Below are 23454 nucleotides of genomic sequence, written 5' to 3'. Positions count from 1 at the left end.
CTGCTGTGTTTAGGGACAGATTCCTCACTATACAGGCAGTGAAAATGGCCGCCATATGGGGGATCTTCACTGGACGGTGAGTTTTTATCCCGCTGGAATGCATTGAACGGGTTTCAATGCGTTTCAATGGGGTTTTTATTTTCACTTTACGATGTTATTGCTTTTCCTGGAACGGATTATCGTCGTTAAGCGAGGCAGCACTGTATCCCAATAAGCCTGGGCAATTAAGAGGCAGGGTGAACATGATCTTTGCCAATAGTAAACAGGCCCATCATTTTTGGAGGCTGTTATACAAGTCTGAAAAAAAAATAGCAGTATCCTTCAAATGGGGAATACATACAACCTACTCAAATATCAACCTCAAAGCAATCACAGAATTGACAAACTAACAAATAAAATCAGAGAAATTCAGGTTCGAGAACAAAGAGATGGCCCCTCAGAGGCTCTCATAAGGAAGAGAATAGCTGAAAATCTCAGCTATGACCCCCACAGATCTAGGGCTGAAGTTTCCACCATTTACAACAGTTCACCTTCAAAAACTAATCCAGAAGGCAGAGGAAAAGAAGCGCACACTAATTTTGCAACCTTTCCAAACAGTATCCCAATTAACAAGCCCTGTGATTTTACAAGCAAAATCCAAACCCAAAGTAATCAGGTGAAAATGCTCCCAAGGCCAAGGCTTCTTTCAAATGGCATTATACCCCCCCCCCCGAAATGACAGAATACACCATCCATACAAAGAGAAGATACATCCAGCCTTCACAATCGGAACTATCTTGGATTCCATGGCTGAGTGGCTCATGGGCAACAGACATGCCCCTTTAGTAGCTTTTCCCCAGAACTGACTATCAGCAGGCAAAAGACAAAAACATATGAAGAAGCCTTTGCCCTGGAATATTGCATGGGGAAAAAACGAGCAAAACATCCAACTTCACGAAGATACCATAGTCCCAAATGTAACAAAGATTACCTACCCAGGTAGAGCTGAAAGATTTTCCTTTATTGTTGTTGTTTAGCCGTTTAGTTGTGTCCAACTCTTCGTGACCCCGTAGACCAGAGCACGCCAGGCCCTCCTGTCTTCCACTGCCTCCCAGAGTTAGGTCAAATTCATGTTGGTAGCTTCGATGACACTGTCCAACCACCTCATCCTCTGTTGTCCCCTTCTCTCCTTGCCTTCACACTTTCCCAACATCAGGGTCTTTCCCAGGGAGTCTTCTCATGAGATGGCCAAAGTATTGGAGCCTCAGCTTCAAGATCTGTCCTTCCAGTGAGCATTCAGGGTTGATTTCCTTTAGAATGTATAGGTTTCTTCTCCTTGCAGTCCAGGGGACTCTCAAGAGCCTCCTCCAGCACCACAATTCAAAGGCATCAATTGTTTGGCGGTCAGCCTTCTTTATGGTCCAGCCCACTTCCATACATCACTACAGGAAAAACCGTATCTTTGACTATTCGGACTTTTGTTGGCAAGGTGATGTCTCTGCTTTTTAAGATGCTGTCAAGGTTTGTCATCGCTTTCCGCCCAAGAAACAGGCATCTTTTAATTTCGTGGCTTCTGTCTTCATCTGCAGTGGTCATGGAGCCCAAGAAAGTAAAATCTGTCACTGCCTCCTTATCTTCCCCTTCTATTTGCCAGGAGGTGATGGGACCAGACTGTTTTTTGCATTCTCCTCTTTCACCCTCATTAAGAGGTTCTTTAATTCGTCCTCATTTTCTGCCATCAGAATGGGATCATCTGCATATCTGAGGTTGTTGATATTTCTTCCGGCAATCTTAATTCCGGCTTGGGATTCCTCCAGTCCGGTCTTTCGCATTATATTTTCTGCATATAAGTTAAATAAGCGGGGGGGGGGGAATATACAGCCTTGTCGTACTCCTTTCCCAATTTTGAACCAATCTGTTTTTATTAGAGAGACACAAAGAAACAAAAACAACAAAGACTGGGCCCATAAAGACTGTCCTTTACCCACACCAGCTGCTTCCCTCAAGTACAAAGGATGTCAGTCATCAGATGTATCTCAGCCTGCTCTGGAGAAGCTAATGATATACCAGGAAGGGAACCCCATTAAAATTCTCTCTGCCACAATGACCCCAAAGGTAGATGAACTGAAAGTTCAAGAGCAAAATGGGGCACCAGACATTCAAGCATGTTGGCGTGCTCCAGAAAGCAATCAAAAATCTGCATCTCAAGTTGAACTTTTATCATGGAATGTGGCAGGCTCGACCAGATGTATCTCCCATACCCATGATACCCCTTTCTTCTACTGCAAATGCAGTGGTGGGATTCAAATACATTAACAACAGGTTCTATGTCCTAATGACAAATAAATAAATAAATAAATAAATAAATAAATAAATAAATAAATAAATAAATAAATAAATAAATAAATGAATGAATGAATGAATGAATGAATGAATGAATGAATGAATGAATAAATAAATAAATAAATAAATAAATGAATGAATGCCCAGGACAGTGGGATCTGATGAGGGTTTCTTCCAGTGGTCTCCCAGCGGTATGCGCAAACAGTGTATCTGTTTGGGCATACCGCTGCTGTTACCCTCACTATGGGCATGTGCCAAACACACACACACACACAAACACACACCTCACAGTGGGTGCTTATGACCAAGTTTGACAGAGAACTGACACATCTCTCCTTCCCTTTACCTCCTATTTCACCCTATAACTCACCAGCAAAAATTGCTTCCCTCCCCTTTCCTGCTCCTGAAATGACTGATAGCCCTGCTTGTTGTTACCTGGAGGCCGCCTTTGCGCACCTGTTGTGGAGTTATTCCCCCCCCTACACACACACACACTTCCTTCTGGCTTGGAAGGTATGGTCCCTTTTCAATCTGTCACCACTCCACCTCAACCCCACCACCTCAATCAGTCCTTCAGTTACTGACTTCTCTGAGGTCTCCTCCTCCTCCATCTTTCCCCTCCACCCCGCACCCACCGCTTCTCCTCACCAGTCGCTTTGAGGGGTGTTGGTGTTGGTGGAGGCGCTGGTGGTGATGATGGCTTCCCTCAGAGCTCTGGCAGGCTCCACCTCCCCCACTCACCCTCAGCGGCTGCTTCCGAGAGAAGAGTTTCAATTCCCCTTATCTATTTATATGTTTATGTGTTTTCCTTTCTTGGACCTGGATATATGGCCTTCAAGAATAGTAAATCTTACTAGTGTTAAAATACTGATAGCTGTCTTCCTCCTTCTAACAGAGTGGGCCATATGTGTGCCATTTGTCTCCCAAAATTGTCAGTTTTGAGGCAGGAGGAAAAGTTCTTTGCTATTCTAAATGAGGCTTGGAGGTTTGATCTCTTTGTGGTGTGAGTGACTTTTCTGTTGCATACTTGCTTGCGTGGATCAGTGAGACCGTCACTGGTTCATGCATTGGATATTCTCTCAGATATTTTTAAAAAAACTGTTTCTAGGCAGAGCAACAGTCTTATGTGGTACCTTTAACTTGAAAAAAATCATAGTAAAACGAGGACGGTTGGGTGTTTGACTGAAGCAGTCTCACTCCAAAACTTTTTCCCTCTGTGTCCTACCCACATGCCTTGTCAATCACCACCCCTCAAGGAGTCATCCTCCCCCCTTCCCCCCCAGTGATGCCTCTGCTCTTTCCAGGGCTCTGTCTCTCTCACCCCCACCCCACCTCAGACGGCTCAGTGTGGCACGGGAAGGGAGGCAGCTAATTGTGCCCCCTTCCCCCCCGCTCATCGCTGGTCACCTGGCCCCTCCTCCTTCATTCATCTCAAGCCAGCAAACGGTTCTAAGAACCAACAGTACATTTAGGAACCGGTTCTATAGAATAGGTGAGAACCTGCTGAATCCCACCTCTGTGCAAATGTGACATCATTCTTCTGCAAGAGACCTGGTCTGACAAAGATATATGGACACCTATATACCAGTTCGCAAACAGTCTAGTGAAGTCTTAGCCCCGACAGACATAAGCTCAGATTTAGATAAATTAATTGCACAGCTAGAAAGCTCCCCCCCCCATGTCAATAAATGTTATCAGCTTTGCTATAGAAGCTGCAGTTTGGTGATATACAATAGAAAAGCAGAAAACCTGTCTGAAGAGAGGAATTTGAAGTGATCTCCTTCATACTTAAGCGGTTCTTATCCCACTTGAGTGATCCTTCTGTTCACACAGGAGATTTTATTATTCCATGAGAAGGGTCCAGAGAGGTCTTTGGATGGCCCACTTACTTGTGAGTAAGGTTTACTGCATGTAAGGTTTACCTGGTTTAAGTAAGGAAGCAGCAGCAACAGCAGCCATGACGTAATCTTGTGATGGTAGCACTGTTGGAGAAAACATTGGGTGAAGGTTGGGGAGACAGAGGGGAGGTGACCCCCCCTTTTTCTGCCTTGCTCCTCAGCTGGGGCTCTGATGCCTAGTGGGAGCTGAGCCCTGAGTTGGTCAATTCCCCACCCCACCCCTCTCTGTGGGATGGCACTGGGGGCTGCTTTTATTTACTGTACCTTCCACACATCTACTGCCTTCCAAGCAACCAGTAAGCCAAAAATAATGGGAGGAATAGGGGCTGTCATAGCCCCCTTCACTGCCTTTTCCACAGCCGTCGTTCAAGAGGCTGCAATGATTTTCTTTCTTTTTGTTAAATGAAGGGATATAGTGAAATGGCAATGCATCTGCCCAGCATGGTGTACACAATACTACCAGTGTTATCTTGTTTATCTAGAATAATACTGCACTAATAGAGAAATATATATTTAAAATAAAGCAGTAGAAAAAATGAAAATAAAGGGGGGGGGGGTTTCCTGTCCTACATTAAAACATTACAACCCACCTAATATGTCACAGGGTTGTCACCTCAGATAATACTGACAATAGCTCCATTTAGGTGAGAACTAACCACCCACACAACAGAATTATTAGGAGTGTGCCAAATCATGCCAACAAAACAGGAGCCCTAATGCTCTGCCAGAATGGAGCGGGACAGCACTAAAAAGGGTGGGATGGGTGAGTCAAAACACGGGTGGATGCTGTAATCAGATTTGAACCAAACCACATCAAAAGTGATCCAAATAGTGAGCTATATATTTGTTTGGACGGGGCCATATATTGAGTATTAGAGGAGGACATCCCTGCAAGATACGGAAAAAAAGCTAGAGAGTGTTCCATTTGTTACCGCCTCTCAAGTCTTCACATTCCAAACAACAGATGAGATTCGTTGCAACTAGATAGAAGAAGCTTGACCCGTCCATATCAATGTTGTGATACCTTCTGGAGCCAATAGCCAATGGTGCAGCAAGTATTGTTTTAATGTTGACATTTAGTAGGGAGATACATCTGTTAATTTATTTAAAGCATTTTTGCCCCACCTTTCTCCTTAAAAGGATGTCATTAAAAGATGATATGAAAGTTAACAACAATCTAAAGAGAATTAAAGGCTGGTGGGGGGTTGGACTTAGAAAAATGCCAGCCTTAAAATATTTTAGGTGTAAAAAAAAGTCTGTGAGTATTAAAAAATCTGAATACACTTGCACCATTTGACCAAAAAACAAAACAAAAACAAAAAAAAACACAACAAAAAAACTCATTTAGCCACACAACTTTTCTATTCCCTACAGTTTCAGTGGATTTCCTCCAATTTTAGGGGAGCAGCATAATGATTCTCTATAGAATGTGGATCTTTTAATCATTTCTTCATTTGAGAAGGATACCAATAAAGAAGTACTATGTCAAATGAAAGTAGACCAAGAAACAATGTAACATACAAAACTCAGAAAGGTAGAATATTTTCTTCACGTTATGAGAAACAAAAAATATGCATTGTTATAGCTGACTGTTCAAGGTAAAATAAAAAGGAAAAGGTCACAGATGGATGATCCATAGCAGATGGAGATAGTAGAGAGGACATGACAATTCACACTTGCTGGAGGATATGGGGAATGTTATGAAAACCCGATGCCCTACCCAGTCTGCATCTGTGTCCCATCAGTGGTATGTGCAGTGGTTTAGAATTACTGCCCTGGAGTAATTGAGAACAAACCCAACACCCTGAGAGCTAATATTCAGGTTGAGAAATGTCAAGGTTTCACTGGCAGTGCCAAAACATAGTTTCTCTGAACAAATATAGCATTGTCAGTCCTGAGCCCACTTCTTTCCTCCCACATTATCACATGCCTACTTTAGCATATTGCAAGAATGGCAGTCATTTTCCAGATTTAAAATACAAGAGTGATTCACTAGTTTCAACACTGCAGGCACACACACTGCAGGCAACTGCGTTACTAGTAAACAGTTAAAATGACAGTTTTGCTAATGAAGGGACAGCCTGAGCTGACCTCCAAATGTGGGGATAGTCCACCTGTATTGTAAGAAAGCTCCCTGCAACAGCCTGCAGGGAATGGGACAGATTCTTAGCATCTGTAGCTTGATACGTTATTTTATTATGTTGCTTTTGGTGTGATGTGGATTTTAGCTTTGTTTATATTTTTATTGCTCTGGGAAATATTAGCTACAGAATGACTAATAAGTTTTAGACACACACATATATATGCCTTACATTTTTGTCTTCCAGATTAGTTTGAACAAACATGACAACCGTGGTAGAGTTTCTAAAACAGCTGGAAGAAGTAAAGGATTCCCATGAAGACAATTCAAGCCAAGATCATACCGTGGCTACAAGAAATGATGTGATGGCAATCAAAACTCAGCTTGAAAACCAAGGAAAGGAGGGCCCATCTTTTCTATGGGAGACCCTCGCCAGGCAGTTCTTGGAGTATGAGAAGGCGGCAGCTTTCCTGTGTCCTGAAGAGCAACAAAGGCAACTGCTGGCTTTCTTGGCTCGCTTTCTGAAGGTTGGTTGGGTTTTCATCTGAGGAAGCATTCTGTTGCAAGGTCACACTCACAGCCCCTCCAAATGCTCAAGATGAGGCCTGGGCCATTTCACATTGTGAGGCTTCCTCATTTGGGAGGAGTGAAAAATATTTTCAGATAAAGAGTGGCATTTCAATTCTTTTTTAATTGGTAGAATGCATGATACTATAATTTTATCTAGTTTAAGGCTGAGGGAAGGCCAGTGGGGCTGCTGACCCCACTTTCATGGGGCTGATGTGCTCCCATGGCAGAAAAAAATGGGGGGGGGGAAGGAACCCCCTTGTGTGTGTATGAGAAAAAAATGGCAAAGTAGGGTAGCACAAACCATCCCTAGAAGCGTTTCAATGTGACCGCTGGCAGGTCCCCACTTGTGAAAAGGCAATAAGTTTCAATCTGTGGGCAAGGAACATTTGGAGGGATATCTGGAATGGTTTCAGTAGGCAATATAACATGTCATCTAGCTTTTTTTTTTTTTTTTTAATTTCTCTGGCAATGTTTAAGGTGGGAACTTAAGGTATAAATCTATACAACATTCTAGTATAGAATTACTCAAAAAAGCATGCTGCTCAAAGTACCTGTCCATAACAATCTCCACTCTCTCACATCTCATTAACGTTTCAATTTGGCTTCAAGTGATTAGAAGCCACTTTCCTTCCTTCCTTTACCTCCAGATTTCTAAAAAGAGTAATAGAATTTTCTGAGTACAATCCACTTCTTGTCTTTTAAGCACTATAATTTATTGATTTATTTAGGTTATAGGCCTCCCAACTTAGTGAAATCACTACTCGGGGAGGTCTACATAATATAGGCATACAACCAAGAAAGAGAGAGAAAGAAAAAGCCCCACATGGCAATCAACCAGTAAAATTAACAGAAAGGTGACCATCAGAAGACAGAATATAACACTGGCAATTTACAATAAATAAAAAGAATAAACAAATATAATCCAATACAGCAAATAAAACATAATAATAACTTCAAGTATGAAATATAAAAAAATAACAGACAAGTCACACAGTTTAACATCAGGGGTTGCCAAAGGCTGCCTCACAAAGTTCAGCCTTCAACGGTTTTCTAAAGGACTGTAGGGAGGGGCCCTGTCTGATCTGTGTAATGACCTTGGTTTGAGCCTTGTTAACAATGAATCCCCAGATCTGGGATCTCCTTAAAAACTGTGTCAAACCTTTGCCATCTTTTGGCAGTGTTTTCCCAGTAAAGTTTGCAGCACCCTACAACACAGTGAAATAAAGAGCACCCGTGTGGTCAATACAACATAAAACACAAATGCAAAAATAGAATCCTTTTGTAGTTAAAACCCAGAATTTTGCAGTGCCTCTTGTGAAACTGATGTATTCAGCATAGGGGCCTACTGAGCATCTCAGATTCAACATCTTTTCACTCCAATCTAAGCCAAAATGCATGTGTGCATTTTCCAAATCTTTTGCAGTGCCAGTCAAAATATTGTAACTGATTCCAACAATGCAACATTGGCCTTTTTGTGCCAAGCTTATGCCATAGTTTTAATGTCAATTTGCAGTGTTTTGCAATACAACCCATGTTTTGAGGCATTCCCCTAAATGGTGAGACTGGCCTATCCAGTGTGAGGGCTGATGCCAACATTTTGAAAAAAGAGCAAGTTTTCAAAGCTTGGATTTTAGCCAATCAAATAAAAAAAATTCTCCTAAACCCAAACAACATACTGACAGTTTAAAATGGAGAATTAGAAGTGTGGTAACAAAGTTTTCACTTGAAATACAAATAGCTTTGATTATACAGCATAAACTGTTGATTGAAGGAGGAAGTACAAGAGAGACCTAGAACCTTAAAATGCACCCGCTTATCCACTCATAACTTGATCAACAAATTCTTTTTTTCTGTGCTGCCTTTGAAATGTGGAGGATCTTGCCTACAAATGTAATTCTCAAAGGGTTAATGTTGCAGGGACTTTACCACAGTGAGAAGTATATATACTGCCCTGAAGAAAATGTCTTGAGGTGTCTAGTGGTTTTGTGGGAATGTTGTATAAGGCAGGAGTCCCCAACCTTTTCCACCCTGCAGACCAGCTGGGGAAGGTGGGGCACCACCCGTGCTCATGCGCACGTGTGAACAAGTGCACATGCTCTCTCACACAAACGAGAACATCGTCGTTCGTTTTCGTCATTTAGTCGTGTCCGACTCTTCGTGACGCCATGGACCAGAGCACGCCAGGCCCTCCTATCTTCTACTGCCTCCCGGAGTTGTGTCAAATTCATGTTGGTTGCTTCGCAGACACTGTCCAGCCATCTCATCCTCGATCATCCCCTTCTCCTCTTGCCATCACAATTTCCCAACATCAAGGTTTTTTCCAAGGACTCTTCTCTTCTCATGAGATGGCCAAAGTACTGGAGCCTCAGCTTCAGGATCTGTCCTTCCAGTGAGCACTCAGGGTTGGTTTCCTTTAGAATGGATAGGTTTGTTCTCCTTGCAGTCCAGGGGATTCTCAAGAGTCTCCTCCAGCACCACAATTCAAAGGCATCAATTCTTCGGCGGTCTGCTTTCTTTATGGTCCAGCTCTCACTTCCATATATCACGACAGGAAAAACCATAGCTTTGACTATTCGGACTTTTGTTGGCAAGGTGATGTCTCTGCTTTTTAAGATGCTGTCAAGGTTTGTCATCGCTTTCCTCCCAAGAAGCAGGTGTCTTTTAATTTTGTGGCTGCTGTCTCCATCTGCAGTGATCATGGAGCCCAGGAAAATAAAATCTGTCACTGCCTCCTTATCTTCCCCTTCTATTTGCCAGGAGGTGATGGGACCAGTGGCCATGATCTTAGTTTTTTTGATGTTGAGTTTCAGACCGTTTTTTGCACTCTCCTCTTTCACCCTCATTACAAGTTTCTTTAATTCCTCCTCACTTTCTGCCATCAGAGTGGTGTCATCTGCATATCAGAGGTTGTTGATATTTCTTCCGGCAATCTTAATTCCGGCTTGGGATTACTCCAGTCCAGCCTTTTGCATGATGTATTCTGCATATAAGTTGATTAAGCTGGGGGACAATATACAGCCTTGTCGTACTCCTTTCCCAATTTTGAACCAATCAGTTGTTCCATATCCAGTTCTAACTGTTGCTTCCTGTCCCACATATAGGTTTCTCAGTAGATAGATAAGGTGGTCAGGCACTCCCATTTCTTTAAGAACTTGCCATAGTTTGTTGTGGTCCACACAGTCAAAGGCTTTTGCATAGTCAATGAAGCAGAAGTAGATATTTTTCTGGAACTCTCTGGCTTTCTCCATAATCCAGCGCAAGTTAGCAATTTGGTCTCGAGTGCCTCTGCCTCTTCAGAATCCAGCTTGTACTTCTGGGAGTTCTCGGTCCACATACTGATGAAGCCTACCTTGTAGGATTTTGAGCATAACCTTGCTAGCGTGTGAAATGAGTGCAATTGTGCGGTAGTTGGAGCATTCTTTGGCACTGCCTTTCTTTGGGATTGGGATGTAGACTGATCTTTTCCAATCCTCTGGCCACTGTCGAGTTTTCCAAACTTGCTGGCATATTGAATGTAGCACCTTAACAGCATCATCTTTCAAGATTTTAAATAGTTCAACTGGAATGCCATCACCTCCACTGGCCTTGTTGTTAGCCAGGCTTTCTAAGGCCCACTTGACTTCGCTCTCCAGGATGTCTGGCTCAAGGTCAGCAACTACATTGTCTGGGTTGTCCGGGATATCCACATCTTTCTGATATAATTCCTCTGTGTATTCTTGCCACCTCTTCTTGATGTCTTCTGCTTCTGTAAGGTCCCTCCCATTTTTGTCCTTTATCATGTCCGTCTTTGCGCGAAATGTTCCTTTAATATCTCCAATTTTCCTGAACAGATCTCTGGTTTTTCCTTTTCTGTTATTTTCCTCTATTTCTTTGCATTGTTCATTTAAGAAGGCCCTCTTGTCTCTCCTTGCTATTCTTTGGAAGTCTGCATTCAACTTTCTGTAACTTTCCCTATCTCCCTTGCATTTTGCTTCCCTTCTCCTCTCTGCTATTTCTAAGGCCTCGTTGGACAGCCATTTTGCTTTCTTGCATTTCGTTTTCTTTGGGATGGTTTTTGTTGCTGCCTCCTGGACAATGTTACGAGCCTCTATCCAAAGTTCTTCAGGCACTCTGTCCACCAAATCTAGTTCCTTAAATCTGTTATTTACTTCCACTGTGTACTCATAGGGGATTTGATTTAGATTATACCTGAGTGGCCCAGTGGTTTTTCCTACTCTCTTCAGTCTAAGCTTGAATTTTGCTATGAGAAGCTGATGATCAGAGCCGCAGTCAGCTCCAGGTCTTGTTTTTGCTGACTGTATAGAGCTTCTCCATCTTTGGCTGCAGAGAATATAATCAATCTGATTTCGATATTGCCCATATGGTGATTTCCATGTATAGAGTCGCCTCTTGTGTTGTTGGAAAAGAGTATTTGTGATGACCAGCTTATTCTCTTGACAAAACTCTATTAGCCTTTGTCCTGCTTCGTTCTGAACTCCAAGGCCAAACTTCCCTGTTGTTCCTTTTATCTCTTGGCTCCCTACTTTAGCATTCCAGTCCCCTAGAATGAGAAGAACATCTTTCTTTGGTGTCAGTTCTAGAAGGTGTTGTAAATCTTCATAAAACTGTTCAATTTCAGTCTCCTCAGCAGTGGTGGTAGGTGCATAAACTTGGATTATTGTGATGTTGAAAGGTCTGCCTTGGATTCGTATTGACATCATTCTATCATTTTTGAGATTGTATCCCATTACAGCTTTTCCCACTCTTTTGTTGACTATGAGGGCCACTCCATTGCTTCTACGGGATTCTTGCCCACAGTAGTAGATATGATAATCATCTGAGCTGAATTCGCCCATTCCTGTCCATTTTAGTTCAGTGATGCCCAGGATGTCAATGTTTATTCTTGCCTTCTCCTGTTTGACCACCTCCAGCTTCCCAAGGTTCATAGATCTTACCTTCCAGGTTCCTATGCAGTATTTTTCTTTGCAGCATTGGATTTTCCTTTCACTTCCAGGCGCTTCCACAGCTGAGCGTCCTTTCGGCTTTGGCCCAACCACTTCATTAGCTCTGGAGCTACTTGTACTTGTCCTCCGCTCTTCCTCAGTAGCATGTTGGACGCCTTCCGACCTGAGGGTCCCATCTTCCAGCATCATATCTTTTAGCCTTTTGTTTCTGATCATGGGGCATTCTTGGCAAAGATACTGGAGTGGCATTGCCAGTTCCTACTCCAGGTGGATTGCGTTTAGTCGGAACTCTCCACTATGTCCTGTCTGTCTTGGGTGTCCCTGCACGGCATAGCCCATAGCTTTTCTGAGTTACTCAAGCCCCTTCGCCACGACAAGGCAGCAATCCATGCTCGTGCATATGCGCAAACAGCAGCATGGTGCTTCTCTCGGCGTACTTGCACTTGTGTGCATATGCAAATGGCAGTGTTCCACTTGCACGGGCACGCTGGAGCACACGCACATGCACGAATCAGCTGTGTGTGGTGAATGCTGTGGGGGGGGGCGGTAGGTCTGTCTCCACGGCCCAGCCTGGCTGTGGCCATGGACTGGCACCGGGCTGCAGACCAGGGGTTGGGGACCTCTGGTATAAGGAGATATTTCACTTGTTTGTGTTCCTCTGAGCATTACTAGTTTCCTTCTGTGAAATGTTTCACTTTACTTTCTGCAGGCTATATTTGACTTAGTACAGTATTTGTCTCTTAGACATCACTTCAGCCTTATACTCAGTTTCTTGGACAGGTTCCATGTTCCTCACCTGTTTGTCTTCTGTGAGACATGTGTTGGAGGAGAGAACTAGAGGTTCAAATAGGTGGTGCTGAGATTCTTTGGCAAATTATTTTTTCCTTTAGTCTTAGTTTGCCTTCTGGGGAATGGTTGTTTTGTAAATTGCTCTATCCATTTTATGACAGTATTCATTAAATCCTCATAGCATGTGAATTACATCCCCCTTGCTCAAATGGATTAAGGGTTTCAGCCAGAAATGGCTGGAGGTTATATTCCCCCTAAAGACTCAGATTTGCATTTTGGATAACTCCTGAATTTAGCTTTGGACTGTGGTTGGGAGTATGTTTGCATGATTAAACCCTCTGTGCTTGCCTACTATTCTCATTTCTGGAGGTTTGTGATATTTGGAAGGTCCTGAATGTGGTGGCCAGATTGCTGGCCTCAAAATGGGACAGTTCAAAATCAAACCAGAGCTAGTGGTGGAAGAGACTCCTTGGTTGGAAGTCATTTGGTCAGCTATGGAAGAAGAACAAAGTATAAGAAAGAATATCATTGTTGGTCATGAAACAATTGGATTAAAGCCAAAAGGATGTCTGTTGCTGATGTGCACAGAAGCAAAAGCAAAGCATGATGCTGTATGACACATAACTGGAAAAGAGAAGTAAAATATTGGAATAGTAGGTGTGCATGAACAAAAATAGACTTGAGAGGGATATTTCCAATCTGATAATTACTCATGTTTTTTACTCTACAAATGGCAAACATAGAAGAAATTATGTGGTGAAAAAGTGAGATGACAGTTTGTATAAACAGTTGGGAATTATAATGTAATCTCTGATAGAATAAAATGAATCAGACTCATAGAAAGCCTGTCAACATGTCCATCTCTCAAATCTATAGAAGAAAAAAGTGAAAGCTTTTAGGTAAGTGGCCAGGAAGAAAATGATCACACATCAAGGCAGGATGTGCTGATAATCATGGGCAACTGGAATGTAAAAACAGGAAATAAAGCAGAAACAAATGTTATTAAGGAATGTGGCCTTGGAGTCAGAAATTAAGCTGGGAAGTGACTCCTTGAATTTTGTAATGCTAACAATCTGTTTATTGTAAATACTTGATTCAGACAACCTAAGAAATGATTGTGCTGGATGGCTGGTGTGTGTGTGTGTGTGTGTGTGTGTGTGTGTGTGTGTGTGTGTGTGTGTGTGTGTGTGTGTGTGTGTGTGTGTGTGTGTGTGTGTGTGTGTGTGTGTGTGTGTGTGTGTGTGTGTGTGTGTAAAGACAAATAGATTACATAACTGGATAAAGAAGATGGAAAAGCTGCATTATGTCTGCCAAAAGAAGACAAGAAGCAGACCGTGAAATGCTGAGGTCAGAAATTTGGGATAAAACCAAGGAAAATAATCATCCCAAAATGTAATTTGAATAACATTCTTGCATAATGTAAAGTCAGTAACTTTAAATTTAGTAGTAGGTTTGCATTACTGAACATCACTGAGCATAATGTACAAGCCATCATGAACCAACTCATTCTTGATCCATGCCTATCTATGTGTTTTTGGCACCCTGTCAGGGTCTAGTACCTCAAACTTTGTCTTGGTTCTTACAAGGGGACAGTTATATGGTGGTGGTAATATATGTCATAGAAGGAAATCCAATGCATCCAATTGAATCCTTTTAAAAATGTATTTTTTAGGCCTGGGATCATTCAGATAGCAATATCTGTTTCCCAAATATGCAACTCTTAGCGAGTGAGACTTCGAAGTTCTTGGTGAAAGAAATGAAGAAGAAGCTGAACGGGAAGTCTGCAGGTGAACTTGATCTTAGACTGTCTCTTCTTTCGGCATTTGACCTGAAGCCCCCATTCCAGGCTACTCACTGTTCACAGGGTTAATGGACCCAGGTTGCTCTTTTTTAGCAGAAATCTGGACTTTTTTTTCCACACATAGACATTTTACATGTGTTGCTCCCAAGAGTACTATTAGTTTTTATAGAAGCTGGCTTTTTGGGTTTAAAAGGGGGTGGGGAGAAACAAAATGAAAAAGGGTACCTCTTCTGATGATGTGTGTGTTTGTATGTATCAGGGGGGGCAGTGGAGACACAAAGCATTTTAAGAAATAAAACGCTAAAAGTTTAAAATAATGTATTAGTAATGTATGCAGCTACTTTAAGAATCTAGAATGTACTAGCATTACCCCATTAATATTATTTCTTAAAGGTACAGTTTAAGGTGAGCTGCTTCCAATTAACACTAACATTTCCAAACTCTGTACCACTCATACCTATGTCATAAAATAATCAAGCTGTTTCCTAAAATCTTCTTGTTTCCTTCAACTGTGTTTGTATCTGATACTACAATGACAGAAGAGGCCCGGACAGCTGTGTGGCAATTTCTGCAGTGGCAAGCAGATGAGGCTGCTGATGGTTATTTGCTCCTGAGATCAATCTATTTGCTCTCCTTTGGCCACCTGGTGAGAGAAATGGCTTATCTTCCCCATCTCCCTGGATCTAAAGATACACACCCTGAATTTCATTCACCTGCCTGAACCATCTATATAGCTACCCTGTTTTCCCCAAAATAAGATAGGGTCTTATATTAATTTTTGCTCCAAAAGATGCATTAGGGCTTATTTTCAGGGGATGCTTTATTTTTTTTTCCATGTACAACAATCTACATTTATTCAAATACAGTCATGTCATCTTCTGGTTGCTGCCCAATGCTGCACAATGGTGGAGGGTAGGGTTTCACTTAACTAGGGATTATTTTGGGGGTAGGGCTTATATTATGAGCATCCTGAAAAATCTTGCTAGGGCTTATTTTCAGGTTAGGTCTTATTTTTGGAGAAACAGGGTACATAGAACTCACTGCAAGTGATCAGGCATTAAAGCTTTGAGCAGCTCTTGCTTAAAAGCTATTAAGGGAGTCATTTCTGAGGCTATTGTTTAATGCAGCTTGTTTTTTCCCCAAAACTTCTATTTAACATGAAACCAGTTGTTGTTATTAGTATAAAGTTGGTCTACTTTATAAAAGTCAACGAACCTCTGAGAAATCTGATGATCAATGGCTCTGTAATAGCAATTTTAAAGGTTTACAACATGCACCTTCCAAACACCCCTGCCCCATTTTTTTATTTTTTTAAAAAACTAGGGTCAACATGTCTTTGTGTCCTCTAGGGGCCATGGGAGTGCAATTTAGCCATGTTCTCAGGAGATCGCAACATTGCTGCTGAATTGCCAGGGATGGGGAGTTGAGTTGAAGGACTCGCTCTCAGGTTGGACTTAAGTAGCACCAGTTCGACTTGGACTTGACTTGCAATTCAGAATCCACCCACCCCTCCCTTTTTTTTGGGGGGGGGAAGCTTGTTTTTAGTAGGGACTTGGCCTTGGGTCTTGGGACTCAGGATTTGGCACAAAGACTTGGATTCAGACGCAAAGATTAGCCGACACCTCTGCCTATAGCTACCCCAACTTCCATTTTTCGTTAAATTCTGTGATGTGAGAGGGCTTTTTAATACCTGCCTCATTTTTATTAGAAGGAAAAAAAATGGCACGGAGGTTGTGAGAGTGGGAGCTATCCTCTGAGCACTTGGGATGGGCATTTGTGGGCCACCCAGACCTCTGGAGGTCGCATAAAAGCACATTTTTTAAAAAAAATAATTGTCATATTTTTGTCCACTTAAAATGTATTTTAAGTGGGTGTGTGAGAATTCCCTTTCAATTTTTAAGGGCATCAGAGTAAAAATGTGGCAGTGGAAATCATTGTCATCACTAATGAACATCTTGGAGCCCATTGGCTAGTAGTCTCATCTTTGTTGTTTAAATATCCAAAACTGCTAGATTAACACTACATAATGACATATAATTGCTCTGATGGAATTTTCTAGACTGTTTATTTCCCTTATACCTAAAATACAGTGGTGCCTCGCGAGACAAATTTAATTCGTTCCGCGGTTAATGTTGCCTTGCGAAAAATTTGTCTTGCGAAACGTGTTTTCCCATAGGAATGCACTGAAATCTAATTAATACATTCCTATTGGCAAAAAAAGTCAGAACAAAGTCAAATTTGTTTTACAAAGGGTTAATTAAGTGCTCTTTAAAGCCATACATATTGTACAGATGATTTCAAAAATTTCAATCAAAAACTTTAACTTTTTAAACATCATAGAAAACATTTAAAAATCAGCAAACATGAGGCAGGAACAAAAAACGGAAACCTTCTTGCGAAGCACGGCCATAGGAACATTTGTCTTGTGAGTCATCAACCCCTTTGCCAAAACCATTTGTCTTGCGAGTTTTTTGTCCTGCGAGGCACAACTGTACACACACACCCAGTTTTGCTATTTATCTGTGGTGTAGAAAAGTGGGACAGTTGAAAACTCCTTATTTAAACCAAAGGTTTTTGAATGTATCATATTGAATTTATTTAGAGAATTGCACTCCCATGCCTCCTAGAGGACACAAAGACATGTTGACCCCAGTTTTGTGCTGTGTCTCTGAAATTTCTGATAGATGAATTGATGTGGTAAGATGCAGTGTGTTTATGAAACCAATCGGTTTGCACCCCAGCTTTTGAGGGGGAGGAGGAACGGTTGGTTTGGCTGGCACCTCATACAAGAACAGACCACAGAACAGAAAAAGGTCAGATAAGAGGCAAGAAAGCAAAAAGATGCTGAACTGGAAAATGTCTAAGGATGAAAAAAATGTCTGAGGTCAGAGTAGAAGGGGGAGAATGACATCCAGAAGAAGTATAGAAGAAAAATACACTGGTAAGAAGGGGACAAAAGTAACATTTCACTATGCTTGACAGCAGCATAAATTGTATTTCTGGGAACAGAGCGAGAATAATGCTGAGGAGGTTGTTGAAGTGATGGTTGTTCTATTCATTGTTCTTTGCATATACAGTATAGTAAAAGTTTGGTCATGAAAAAGACTAAGAGAAGGACAGTGAAGTGATATGATAGCCTTTCCCAAATATCTACAGGATGTCACGTGGATGATAAATCAAGTTTGCTTTCCATTGCTTCAGAGAGTACGACCTCAATGAGTTGACTCCAGAGATAAGAAAAGAGATTTCAGTTAAAATGTAGGAGGAGGAACGTCATAGTGTTAAGAGTGGTTCAGTAACATTATTGACTTCCTCAGAAGGTGCTGGACACTTCTTTGTTGGAGGTTTTAAAGAGAGGTTGGGTGACAATATGTCAGGAATATGTTATCTTCTGGCTTCCTGCCTTGCCAGCAAGTTGAACGCTACAACTGTGAGAATCTACGAGGCAGGAATTCCTCTGGTGACCTAGCCTCTGATTTCAACATGCCTGCTCTGCCTAATATCTGGTTATATTAATGTCTTCTTCCAATTTGCTGATGAGCTCTGATAGCAGAGCAGTGTCCCATGATGTGTCCTCATGGTATGTCTGGGTGGAATTTGGCCTCAAGCCCACTCAGCCAAATTGACCTGCCCTGCTGTCAGTAAATGCAAGAGCTCTGTCATTTTATGTCATTGTGGAGAGAACCCTAAAATCATACAATCCTAAAGAACTGGAGGGAAAGTTTTACAGGTCAGTAAATTCAGACCTGTGCTCAATGGAGGAAATTTAATATCTGGGCCTCCCCTGCAGATACCTGTCTAGTCCTTGCTTGAAAACCCTCAGTGAAGGAAAATCTACTATTTTCCTAGGTAACCAGTTCAATTGTCAAACTGCTCTTACCATTAAGATGTTTCTCCTTATATTTAGCCAACAGCTACCAACACATTACATCTAAGTCTGCCCTCTGAAATAGCATCTGTAAGTTTCTGCTGGCCTTAAGGTGGTATCCTTTTAGAGATTTGACAACTGCTGTCATATCTTACCCCTGCCCTGCTGCATCTCCTTTTTCTAGACAAAACAATATCATCTACTCTTGGAACTTGTTTCTGTACATAAAGAAGGCTGGCTGGGTAGAAGCATTAAAATAGGGGTAATGCATTTATCCTGATTTCTCCATATGCAGGAACAAGGAATCCAATGGAATATAATCAAATCTGGACTCCCAGTGATGCTGTTGCAGTGCCTGAATCTCTTCTTTTTCTTTCCCCTGGAAGAGGCTGGTGGAAAGAGCGGAGTAAATCAAGATGACTCTCAGACACAGGAGATGTTTGTGCAGGTGCAGGATATCTAGACCTCTTCGGTCTCGGGTGTATCTCAGCATCTCTTGGGGGAAGAGGATCTGAAACTGGAAGTCGTTTCTCAAAGTTCAGGGCAGAGGCTGTTTCTCCCATCTGGTGTTCATTATTATTGTTCTTTGTTTTTAGACCATGCTCAACATTTATGCAGAAGAACAAGCTGTGGAAGAGCTTCTCGTCACTGAAGACCTTCAGTCTCTGATCATAGCAACAGCATCCCTTTGGGACCAAGGGAGCCCTTCTTGGAAACGCCCCACAAGCAAAGTTCTCCAAAAAATCTCCAGTGTCCAGTCTAAAAACATCATTTCATACCTGCAAGGTAGTCGTCATTCTTTTGCTTTGGTCCAATGTGTGGCCATTTCTATGTTTCTGGTGGAAAGAATGGAGTGAACTGAGATGTTTAGAATGGTTTTTTTTCTAGGATCTTAGAAAATACCTATTATGTGAACAGCAGTACAAAAAAAAAACCCCAGACCAAACAAACATCCTCTAGTGGTTCCAGGAAGAAGCAAAGATAAATGTCAAAGAGATGGAACACTGCTCTGGACTTATCCATATAACATTGGCAGCTTTGAACCCTGCATAGTGTAATTGATTGGTTTGTTGGGAATTAGTTTAACTCTTTTTGGGTTGCAACCTATTCTAAAGAGTTTAATGTTGATGTACTCAGTAGACGTTTACCATTTCCTTCTTCTGGGACTGCCCTGGCACCGGGCAGCTTTCTGGGATGCAGAGTGGGGAACTGAGTTAGACTTCTGCCTCTGAGTCAGCTAGCTATAATGTTGTTAAATGTTGTTTCTGCATATTTTTATGTTTGCTGATTTTACTGAATGAACACTGGTACAGAGTGCAATATAAAGGTATTATTACTATTAGTAGTAGTATCATTATCATCATCATCATCATGAACTCATTTTGTTTTCATTTCCAGCTACAGATTGCGTTAAAATTTCTATCCAGAATTTGTCAAAGCTTGCTGACTCACTACCCACTTGTGATATATGTGAAGCAGTCAACATCATCTTGTGTTTTGTGAAGGATTCATACCGAATTTCCCCAGCCTTACTTTTGGAGTTTGAGAACAATGGGGGCTATCAACTTCTGATGAACCTTCTTCTTAGGCAAGTCCACTAATAGGAGGGATTTTGTGCACTGGATGCATTTGTATTTTGAAATGTACAGAATTCAGGATTGTTGCCTGTTTTATGGAACTCAATATATATCAATGAAAATGCAGACAACTGAAAAGAGTTATTGAAAATCATGTGCTCAGATAAATGTATAAAAACACACTATAGTCATTCCATTAATGTGTAGGAACAATGGGCAAAATCCTGATGTTTAGCATAGTAAGTCTCACTAGAGTAGGCCCATTGAATCAAGGGAGACTTGATGAGTCAACTCTTCCAGAAGTTCTATTGAGTCAAATGGGCATATGTTAATTACAACTCACTTTAGTCCTGTTAGTTGCAATTACAGTTGGCCCATTTGAATCAATGGAACTTACAGACGAGTTGACTCACCAAATCACCACTGATTCAATGGACCTACAGTAATGCAATCTACTACATCAAGCAACAGGATTTCAGCCAATGTGTAAAATTTACTAAATGTGCATAAGTATGAACCCATTTAAAAATCTACATAAAAGAATGATATTTTCTGTAACAAAAAATGTGCTTGCATAGAACTATCATAGAAGGGACTTGGGGATGGGGAAAAGAAGAATTTGATGGAAACAAAATTGACATATCCACCAATACCTAACGGATAGTTTGTTGGCTGTTAATGTTCTGCCTTACTGTTTAGTTCTTCAAGCTTTTTTCTTCACATGTTTTTCTCATTAATGTACAGGTGCAAGTAGACAGAAAGGCTGTCCCAGGATTATTTGAGTAGATACACAATTTCCTACGGCAGTTAGATAATTATTGTCATTGACCTGGAATGTTTAATTATCCTGGGCAATTTTGGGGGCAAGAGTCTGTGCCACTCTTCAAGCTGCTACTATTTTGTGGGGGGGAATCACAGGTTGCCCACCCTCCTCTTTCATTGCTACCACCATCATCTTCCCCACCTCTTTTTTTAAAATGGGCAAGTGATGTAGCACTGAACTGATGTAATAACTCGTGAAATTACAGTGCTTATCAGGCATAGTGCTAAATTGGACAAGGATAATTTAAAAACTGCTTGGAGGAGACACAAGTGGCTTTCTTTTTGAGGGGGATGTTCCCACTGCACTGGCTTACCATACCTGCTGAAGGGCCCGCCAGTTCAGTGGAAACAAGAGGGACTCATTTGAGAGGCATGATTCCACTGAAGTGGCACATCCTTCCAAACATTCCAAATATTTATAGCAAATAATTATATTTTATTATTATTCATACATACAAAGACATAAAACAATAAAGTTAAACACAACAAACACAACAAAAGACAACAAAAACAAAATTTCCATACTACATATATAGATCAGAGATTTCGCCATCGTCTAGGCTCTAGGTCATCTAATACCATCAACGGGTTCTTGCAAGTACTAATTTGCCACAATCATTTCTTCCCCTAAGTCCCTGTCTCTTTCTGGACCCAGTTCTTCCAATTCTGGGCCTAGAGTAACCTAGCTGCTGTGTATATATACAGTAGACTATATTTTGTTTTTTTATCAATGATCTCTGGCGTTATATTCAATAAAAATATTTCAGATTTAAAGCTTAGTTTTTGCTGGACAATTTCTTGTGACATTTCCCAACCCTGTAACCAATTTTTTTTCTTTTTCACATGACCACCATACATGATAATAAGTCCCTGGATTTTTTTTTTACATTTCCAACAAGCATTCCTGATCCCTTCTGACATTTTTGCCAATCTTACTGGAGTAAAATGCCATGTATACAACATTTTAAGGATATTTTCTCTAAGATTAACTGGTTTAATCAACTTATAATTATTCACCCGCTTATCCTCCAGGCCATACTTTAATAGATATGTATACATTTTTTGATTATTTTCTCTTTTGTGTAGAGCCATATGAACTTTCCCCTCAAAAAAGCCCATATTTTTATTCTTTTTATATCTTGATTTTAGTAAAACAATGTCTTTAATGTCAACACTGCAAGCAAAATAAAACATCGTGCAAACAAAGGACAGTCATATTCCTTCCACCATTTCTGAGTGACTGTAAAAGACAGACTCTTAACCGCTACTGTTGAAATGTACAAAACGAGTACTGTATAGTCAAAAAAGTCGCCCATTTGAACAATATTTCCAAACACTGGTTCAGGGCAGAGATAGCTGATTGATGTATCCACAAGAGATATATACGTTAGAGCCTACTGATATTCATTAGCCTAGTGACACCCAGAATGAAAGCTATCGATGATCTCCATGTAGCCATTAAACAGCATTTGCTGGTGATGTGAAGCCTTGTAAAATTCTATATGGACTTCTCTCTGATCATATTTGGAACACTCTCAGACAGAAGACAGTAATCTGTTGGAATGCTTTCCCCATAATATTTGCAATGCATTTAAGGCAATAAAATAGCAAGATCCCTAATCTCAAAAGCTGCTGACAGTTCTAGAGTCAGATGGTTTTATCTTTGACAGAACTGGACACAGATGATCTTTGTCTCGATACCAAGATTCTTTTTTCTGTTTTTATTCTCTTTAATGTAGTTGCTGTCTAGATACAGGTGGATCCCTTTCCCTTGCCTATCTCCCTTTCTTGCATAATTTGTTCTGACTCTGTTCTTAGGCAGTTGTTGTTTCTTTCATCCCCTTGTAATCACTTTCAGTGTTCCATAAGGGAAAACCTTTAATATTCTCTCCTTCTTTCCACTATAGTTTCTCAAGGATGTGCTCTTTCCCCATTGCTGTTATCTACTGTCCTTCCCACAAACGTAATAATTGCAATATTTAGATATACCTTCATTACTGGAAGAATTACAAGCAACTTGTCGCTATGTAGTAGTTACTACTTCCTATCTCTGCTGATTCTTTATGTAATAGCTACTTTTCCTCTTTATGTTTCCAGGTATGAGGGGCTACTGAGCAGCAAAGAAGATGCCAGTATAAGAGAAACACTGGACTTTCTGACACAACTGACTGTTTGTGGGAAGACAGAACTGAAAGTATCAGGCAATGTGACAAACCCTCAGCTGCCACAATTTAATGCGAAACAGGCTCTTTCTTCTGGTAAGTCAACAGTGTCAGGAAATCTGGAGGCATGATCTACATACATGGTAACACATGTTTCATGAAGAACTACAATTTGGAATATAAATATTACCTGGGGAAATGAACAGCAGGCAGAAACCAAGGCTGCAAACAATGCTTTTGGAAATGAAAAGAAAACATGTGGTTTTTAAAAATGGTTATAACCATTCTGTAAGTTCATCTAACAACTGTAGTTAGATGAACTTACAGAATGGTTATTCTCTAAGTTATTCTGTAATGGTTATTCTGTAATGGTTATTCTGTGTAAGCAATGTGTAGTTAGAGACAGTGGCTGTGACGGCTGCGATGATGTCACCTGCCTATCATGGTTATGCTGGAACCCATCTGCCTATAGCAGAGCAGGAGGTGGGACTCCAGGAGGTGGAGCAGTGTATATAAGGGGGGGGGGGGGAAATGAATGATGTGAGTCAGTTTTTGAGAGTTAAGAGTTATGGAGAGTTAGAGTGAGAGTTGAGTTAGGGCATAAAGTACTGAGTTAGTTAAG

General features: G+C 41.1%; 1 protein-coding gene across 6 annotated transcripts in view; it reads left to right on the top strand.

Moving 5' to 3' along the window:
- WDFY4 (WDFY family member 4) overlaps positions 1-23454 on the top strand; it is a 229534-nt gene that overhangs the window by 7962 nt on the left and 198118 nt on the right. For all 6 annotated transcript variants that reach the window (XR_013543668.1, XM_072994857.2, XM_078390636.1 and 3 more), the window contains exons 2-8: positions 6548-6827; positions 14275-14389; positions 14943-15049; positions 18567-18719; positions 18868-19057; positions 19670-19859; positions 22768-22928. Coding sequence is in view for 5 of the 6 variants with exons in the window: in XM_072994857.2 (XP_072850958.2) it covers positions 6564-6827; positions 14275-14389; positions 14943-15049; positions 18567-18719; positions 18868-19057; positions 19670-19859; positions 22768-22928 (1180 nt within the window). In the remaining variant the exon portion in view is untranslated. The remainder of the gene's footprint in view (positions 1-6547; positions 6828-14274; positions 14390-14942; positions 15050-18566; positions 18720-18867; positions 19058-19669; positions 19860-22767; positions 22929-23454) is intronic.

Source organism: Pogona vitticeps, chromosome 3 (genome assembly GCF_051106095.1).
Source record: "Pogona vitticeps strain Pit_001003342236 chromosome 3, PviZW2.1, whole genome shotgun sequence".
NCBI classification, from domain to species: Eukaryota; Metazoa; Chordata; class Lepidosauria; order Squamata; family Agamidae; genus Pogona; species Pogona vitticeps.
This window is presented reverse-complemented; position numbering and strand designations above follow the sequence as displayed.